The 8056-nt window shown below is 37.2% G+C and overlaps 1 protein-coding gene across 1 annotated transcript; it reads left to right on the plus strand.

Moving 5' to 3' along the window:
• The first annotated feature begins 1865 nt into the window (after positions 1-1865).
• Positions 1866-4701, plus strand: LOC143589006 (protein BASIC PENTACYSTEINE4-like). The gene is made up of 3 exons (XM_077069872.1): positions 1866-1923; positions 3651-3786; positions 3859-4701. The coding sequence occupies exons 2-3, from the start codon at positions 3715-3717 to the stop codon at positions 4690-4692; spliced, it is 906 nt and encodes a 301-aa protein (XP_076925987.1). The 5' UTR covers positions 1866-1923; positions 3651-3714; the 3' UTR covers positions 4693-4701.
• Positions 4702-8056: the final 3355 nt, after the last annotated feature.

Genomic DNA, 8056 nt, shown 5'->3' on the forward strand with positions numbered 1-8056 from the left:
ATCACTAAACCACCTACTACATAAACCCTACTCGATTTGATCTTGGCCACCTGCTCGAAACTGGAAATTGTAGATCCGGCATGGTCGGGTTTTAACCAAAACCATCAAATCAAGTTCCAGGTCGTCAAAGCTAACATCCAGCTAAATCGCGGCTATAAAAGCAATAACATAATTGTCTCAATTACAGAGCATCGACCTAAAACTGAAATTAAGTGAAAAATGTGAATTTCGATACCTATGAAAAACATGGTATTAAAGATAGCTTCCAAAATCCAAGCCATCGGTTTGACTGGGAGACGTCATACAACGATGGGAAACGGCATGGACGACATCAGGAGAGGGGTTGATTGAATTAGGGTTGTAAGTTGCAAAGGTGATGGGGGTTATATGGATCCGGGGTAATTTACGGGTGAAAATACAATAACACCCCTGAAACTATCGGGCATAACAACCGTTAAACCCAATTGCAAGCTAACCACATGGTCCATATATGCAAAAATAGCACCACGGGGTTGAAACCTGCGTTTGGGGTTGCACCACATGAAGCATATTTGCAATTAACTCTCTAAAGTAATAGAAACCATACTCATAAAAAATAATACAAATTATCAATTCCATTAATTTTTTTAATAACAATATATGGGATATGTTCTATGTGATGTTCTTAAACGAGCCGGAATTTCGGCTAAAAAGGAAGCCCCCAAACTTTCTTACGGATCCTCAAGAAGGAAGATCTACATTACGATCGGCCGATATACTTGTTTTTGGGTGGGTATGGGGAAAACACGCTTGTGTCGACCTCACAGGAGTATCCCCTCTTGTTGGGATTAGGGACACTGGATTTGTAGCAGGCCAGGCAGCATTGAATGCGGCATCGGGCAAGGTTGCTAAACACGAGAGAGCTTGTTTGGAGAATCAACACGTGTTTATCCCCTTCGCCTTTGACACTTTTGGTTTCTTAGCTCCGGATGCCGTAGACCTTTTGAATAGGGTTCAGAAAGTTGTGTATAGTAACGTATCAGCCCATAAGAATCAAAACTTTGTTTTTAGTCGGATTGGGTTTGCTATCCAAAAGGGGGTTGTGGCGCAGCTTGTTGCCCGCTTACCTGTCATTTCATTGTAAATCGTTTGGAATTCTAAATAAAACGCATATATATTTAAATGGTAACAATATTCAATTGTGTAATCAAAAAAAATATATGGGTAATATTATCAATAACAATATATGGATAATATTATCAAAAAATATAAACCACGCTTAATAAGAGATGTTACTCCTTTCTTAACTAAATCCTAAATTTAAGGATAACATAAACTCGAATTAAGTAATTACAATCTAGTTGTTTCGTATTTTCAACCCCCGACCGTAACATTAAATTCATCCTCATCTTATAAGCATCCACCTGTCTTCAACTTCTCGATGTTTCTCTCTCTAACATCAGTAATCACCGCGCGCCGCTCATTCTTAAATTAACTTGACAGAAAACAAAAATCCTAAGCCTCATCCCTATCTAATACTAAATTTTCATATCATAAGTTATAAAATAATAGTCATAAATATAATAAAAACTATCAATTCCATTACACTCTTTTTTCTAAACAATATAGTGGTAATATTGTCTAATTTAAATAAAAAAAGGTATAAATAACATTTTTGAATAATAATAATAATAATAATAATAATAATAATAAATTGAAATATGTGATGCATATCTGTTTTGAGAAAATCTACAAAAACTGAAGCAAAATCGCTAAGGTTTGGTTTCTATCTCATTCTCTCACACACAAACACAAACACAAACACAAACACAACTGGTGCTGATTCAAAAACATCTCTCTATATATATGTATATATATATATATAAGTAGGGCTTTTTCTTTTCTTTTGTTTTCACCTGGCTGGCGGCGTTACTTGTTCATCATGTAAGTCTCTTCAATTTTACTCTCTCACTTTCACTTCCTTAATTACCCACTCTTCCGATCTCCAAAACCCCTCTGAATTTATGCTATTTGTCACTCGATCTGCTGTTATTATTATTTATTATATGTCGTCGATGATTTTTATTGCTGTTATTGAACCTGGACAATTGGATGTATGCATGTGATTTTTAATTATTTAGGGTTTCTCAATTTTGGGCATTGTTCATTTTATTTAGGCTTGTCAAGTTATTGTGGGTTTTAGTTGTTATGCCTTTCTTTTCATCAGCTGGATTTGATGTAGAAAGGTTTTTCGATGGTAAGTTTTCTTTTAGTCGGATTCGGTTCCGTTGCTTCGTGGACTGGTGGCTAAGGATAGTGTTAAAAGGTTCTTTTCTGGGTTGATTCATTCCCATTAAAAGGTTTTTTGTGGATAGAGGTAAGTGCATAGGTCTTGATAGCGCCCGCCATAGCGTTCTGTTGCGCCACGCTGCGTTGTACACACACAAAATTTTAGTCGGGCAGCTGGGTAAATACTAGCGATTAATCGGATTAGAATTTATATGCAATTTTTCAAATACGGAAACACACACACACACACACCAAATTTTATATATAATTTTTTTTTAATTTTTAGCCGATTTTGACCAAACAGCAATTAAGCGGCGACTAGTCGGTGGGGTAACTAGTAGCATTAATAACCATATGTGGTGTGTAGGGTAATAGCGATAAAATAGTGACTTCTGATTTATTTTTTTATATCTTTACTAGCAATTTTGGTGGTGTGAATGTTTATTTATTGATTATAATTGCTTTTTTTGTTGGCTACTTAAATGTAAAACGTTTTAAAAATCTTGTCGCTGTACATGACATTGCTATCGCTACGTAGCATACAGGGAGCTTGTCACTGTTGACCGCTATGGGTAAGGGTTTATAAGAAAGTTTTTATCCTTTTGCGACTTTTGTGATTTTTTTATGTTTAGCAGTTGTTTTAAGTGTTGTGTCTTCTCAACAACGGAATTATACACTTTTCAGTCAATTAAGGTAAAATAAGAACTCATGTTTTCTTAAAAAAATCTTGTTTTTGTTACAAAATTGGCCCACTTGGAGTTTTTTACATAGAAATTGTGGCCTTTTTTAGCAACCGGAGGATGGGTGGACTCTCTCGATCGCCGTTGCTCGCTGTTACATTATTGCCAGTTTGAATCTTCATTATATTTGTCATTTGGTCATATGGTGTGTTAGACTCGCGCTTTAGGATTGTCTAATTACATATCAATTTTAGTATTTCTATATTTAATGCACTACTACAAGAAGTAACTCAGGGATACGTATATATTGACATCATCATTGTTCTACTGTATTATCTATATGGTAATCGTATTACCGAAAAGTAGCAACTTAATTATTAGTATTACCATAATTGTTTACCTATATAGAAAAATTTAGTAGAAAATGCATGGTTTACTTTATTTGCTCATTAGTTTACGCTTTAATCGAGCCACATTCGGAGACACTACCTTTACAAAGCTGACCAATTTTTTTATTTTGTTAGTATTTTTAAACATTATTATTCATTACTATATTATCAATAATATTATTTTGTTGGTTTTTCTTTTATCCAGTTAATGAGATCAAATAACCTAGTAATCAGCTATGAAGCATCTACTAATTTATCAGTACAACTTGTAATTAATTAATTTTGAATCTGACTGTTGGTGTTCATGATACAGGACAAGATGATCATAAACATTTAAAATCAGATTTTTAATTTCACTCTTTTTAACCGAAACCAAGATGGATGATGCGGGTCATCATCGTGATAACGGGCGACATCGAATAGATTACTTCAAAAGTGTTCACCCTCAGGTAATACATTATTAATATTTATATAATTTGTGTAATTTGTTTTTTATTCTTTGTATTAAATATTAATTGTAGTGGAACATGATGCCTCAATACCAAGTGAAAGACCAAAGCGCCATGGCAATGAACAGAAAAATCATGCAGTTTGTTTCCGAGCGCGACACCGCCATTGAAGAGCGGGACCGCGCGTTAGCCGAGAAGAGAGCAGCGTTAGAAGAACGTGACATGGCAATCCAGCAGCGTGACAGCGCAATTGCCGACCGAAACGACGCGATTAAAGAACGCGATAACGCAATCGCCGCCTTACGCTTCCATGAAACCACCATGAACACCCACCTCCACCGAGGCGGCAGTTCCAAGCGGCACCACCACCATACACAGCCGTCTTACGTGGTGGAACCGCATTTAACCGAAGCACTACCGATTACCTCGGTCCGAGCCGAACCCGTTCACAAAAAGGTTAGAAAAGAGGTCAAACCTCACGGTGGTGGTCCGTCGAGGGCTAAAAAACAGAAGAAAGTCGGTGAGGATCTGAACCGGAACGTGACAACCGACGGGTCGAAAGCCGAGTGGGATGCACAAGAGTTTGGTTTAATGGACCAGATTAGCTTTGACGAAACGACAATGCCGATCCCAATATGTTCGTGCACGGGTGTCGCGAGGCAGTGTTACAAGTGGGGTAGTGGCGGGTGGCAGTCGTCGTGTTGCACCACCACTTTATCGGTCTACCCGTTACCCCAAATGCCGAATAAACGTCATTCGCGGATGGGCGGGCGTAAGATGAGTGGGTCGGTTTTTACTCGGTTGATCAGTCGGCTCGCATCACAAGGTCATGATTTGTCTTCACCGGTTGATTTGAAAAACTACTGGGCGAAACATGGTACGAATCGCTATATCACTATCAAGTGAAGTGACGAAAAGGAAGAAGTCTTTTTGGGTGGGAAGATTGTGGTTTGGTGGTGGAAGACAAGGTGACTTGTAGGTTTTTGTTCTTGTTAGTTTATTATGGATTTTATGCAAGTGTTTGGTTGCATGGTTACTATTGACAATTTTAGGTGGGCTGTTTTCTGTCTAATATATATCTGTAGCCCCACTTTTCAAGGATTTTTAGCTGATTGTGACCTGACCCGACTTGTTTGATATGGCCCGAAGCCGATTCTTGGTTTCTGGCTATATCGGATCAGATTGTTTAGAACCGGGCTTGGCTGTGAGCTACTTGAGTTCTGATGGTTAGACACTTGGCCTTAAAGCGTACTCGAGCTTGGTCTTGAACCGGTCATAGAGCTTGCACAAAGATGAGCTTGATTTTCAACTTCTTTTAGCTTGATTAGGCTAGTGGTCATAGAGCTTGCACGAAGATAAGCTTGATTTTCAACTTCTTTTAGCTTGATTAGGCTTGAGTCTAAACTAGTATATATATTTTTATATAAAACAATAATCGTATTCAATAAAATTCTACAAATAACAAAATTATTGGTAGGGTTTAGAAGGGGTATGATGTAGGCAAACCTTACCTTTTTTCATGAGGATAGATATGTTGCTTCCAGAGAGACCTCGGGCTCTAAATATGACAATACAAACATATATTTATTTTACATAATGTAATATATAATTATAAATAAATATTTAGTAGCATGTGCAATTATTATTTTTTATATAATGTAATATATAATTATACATAAATATTTAGTTGTATATGCAATTATGATAAGGAAAAACTAAATAATATAAGATATGTACAAAAGTTATATTAAAATACATAAAATGATAATATTAATAGATAATGAACAAGTCGAACCATGCTAAGGCACCAAACGGTTTGAAGCCTTGCACTATTATGGTGTGTCCTAAGGTGTTCTTTACGAAATGGTTTAGGATTTCTAGTTTCATAATAAAAATCAGTGTAGATTTATTTATAGAGTACGATGTAAGGCTAAGGGTAGTCGGACTTGATCCACCCCCAAATGATCCAATATATTTACAACACGTAGGCGCTGACATGACATATGATCAAGCCCCAGAGAATGTAGTGGTCCAAGTGATCGGGGGTTTGATTTTTTTAATATATTTTTTTTTGTTTTGCACATAAATATAAATTAAAATATTTCATTAAAACATAAATAAAAAGGAAAATAAAACAAAATTTTAAAATGCAACAAGCTTTAAAAAAATACATAAAAATAGCGTTTTTATTTTTTTGTCGTTAATTCCTTCTGAATACGATCTTTTTCTTCCTCTATTATCGCTTGTTCGGATGACGGTAGGTGGCTAAAGTCTTTGGCTAGGAAAGTCAAACTCTTGAAACGGTTTTTTTATGTCGAGTTTCACCAATCGATAGAAGGCCACTTGATAATTCCTTAATTTCCTTTTTATAGTCGTCATCACCAACCGTTTTTTCCCACGATCCCTACCCAGAGGGCGGCTACAACCTTGGTCTTTCAAATGACCTTCGGACAAATTTAGGTCGAAGTCAATTTGATTCTCCGACCCGCTCGAAGAGATGTATGTGCCGGACGTACTAGTTTTTGTACATCCATTTCTAGCATTTTCTTAACAACTCTCACAAGTAGCCATCGTCAAACGTCTTCACCATCCCGTACCTCCTAAACACCTCTTGTTTCCATTCATCACAAATGCATTGGTAAGCCCATAGATCATCGGACCCACTCGGCCGCATTCGGTTAGCATTTCGGTTATGTAGGTTGGTAAACAATCCTACAAATTTATGAGTATCGGTAATATCATATTTTCGGTACGAGCCCTACTGCCCACTTGCTTATAAAAACATTCCTGAACCTTGGCCTAAGAAACTCGAGCTCTTTGAAAGTCGGCTACAAAATAGATAACAAAAAAATGTAATAATTGCAAACAAAACTTAGAAGATATATTAAAAATAAAATTCGCAAAACAATGCGTTCCGATCTTGGGATATTTCAATCCAAGCATTTGCCAACGCGAGTTTCTTTTCTTTAGACCACGGAGTAGACTTCCGCTTATCCGGTGTCGATAGACCATCCGCTTCTCCGGTTTTCTTCCCCCTTTTGTGGGATCGTTTTGCTGGTGTCGGCTCCGATTGTGTGTCCGGGACCGAATATTCGAATTGTGACATATCTGAGTAGATGAAAGCTTGAAACGATTCGCCGTCCAAGTAGTTCAATCATTCGGGAAATTGAGGGTCGTTGATGAAGATGAGCTTGATTTTCAACTTCTTTTAGCTTGATTAGGATTGTGAGTGTTGGGTCTACATTTATTTGGTTTGTACTTAGTCATTGATTAATGTACTTCGTGTTTGTATGTATGTATGTAAATCGAGATCCCCTTGTGATCTCGGTGGGCTTAGGCTTTATGTTGGGTTAGGTGTGTGTTCCCCTATATATATAGATGTATTGTATAGGGTTTGAGGTCAGCCTAAATAGTAACGAGATTGGACGAGTTTTGTGTAAGGTTTTGCTTAAGCATTTGACGTAATATACGTATGTTTTGAAGCTTCCAATGGTGTGTTTTGTGTTCTTGGTTTATTTTCTTGAATCATCTCGTGTTATATTCCGCAATAACATCGAGATAGTTGATATCATATTGAAAGATCCGTTCACGGGACTTACAATTGGTATCAGAGCCTTTTGAACCATTCAAGGCTCGAGTTTGATATCAAAGGATTCAAGACTTTTGTTTATTTGGTGTGTTTGGTAGTTTGGGTGAGTTTCTGGCGAGTAGGTCATCGGAGAAGAAGAAAGGGGTTGTTTTGGTCAAAAATTATCTTATCTTTGGAAATAATTTAAATCCCGCTGATTTAGGGATTTAGTTGTTACCAAAATCAACTGGTCAAACGTGTTCTAGGGTGCTCTCGGCTGTGTCTCATCATTCTCGGCTTAAATTGGGAGATCTCAGTCAAAAACAAGTGTTCTCGGGTTCATTTGAAGGTTTTTGGCCAATCACTCTAGGGGCTTTGAATTATTCTGATCGTTTTCGGCCATTCTCAAGAGTTTTCGGTTACTAATTGTTCTCGGTCAACTGAGTTTTCGGCCAGCAGTGTTCTCAGTCAACTGAGTTCTCGGTCAAACTGTATTCTGTTGACCTGATTTGTTCTCAGTCAAAGTCAACTGTTCTCGGCTAATTTTACACTTGGGCCTAATCAATTCATTTTGGCCTTAATATTTGGACTTTTGTTTAACTAAACTGTGAAAACTAAAATGGACCAAATAACCAATGGTAATGGATCATCCAATGCTACACTTCATCAAGAACTGGACTCCATAATGGGAACCACTACTCG

Source organism: Bidens hawaiensis, unplaced genomic scaffold (assembly GCF_021521415.1).
Source record: "Bidens hawaiensis isolate Kalapana, Puna unplaced genomic scaffold, B.hawaiensis_p1.1 tig00037144_1, whole genome shotgun sequence".
Classification (NCBI taxonomy): domain Eukaryota; kingdom Viridiplantae; phylum Streptophyta; class Magnoliopsida; order Asterales; family Asteraceae; genus Bidens; species Bidens hawaiensis.

Coding starts and splice junctions, on each gene's coding strand:
- LOC143589006 (XM_077069872.1), top strand. CDS start 3,715: ATGGATGATGCGGGTCATCATCGTGATAACGGGCGACATCGAATAGAT. Junction 3,787..3,858: donor TCAAAAGTGTTCACCCTCAG/GTAATACATTAT, acceptor TATTAATTGTAG/TGGAACATGATGCCTCAATA.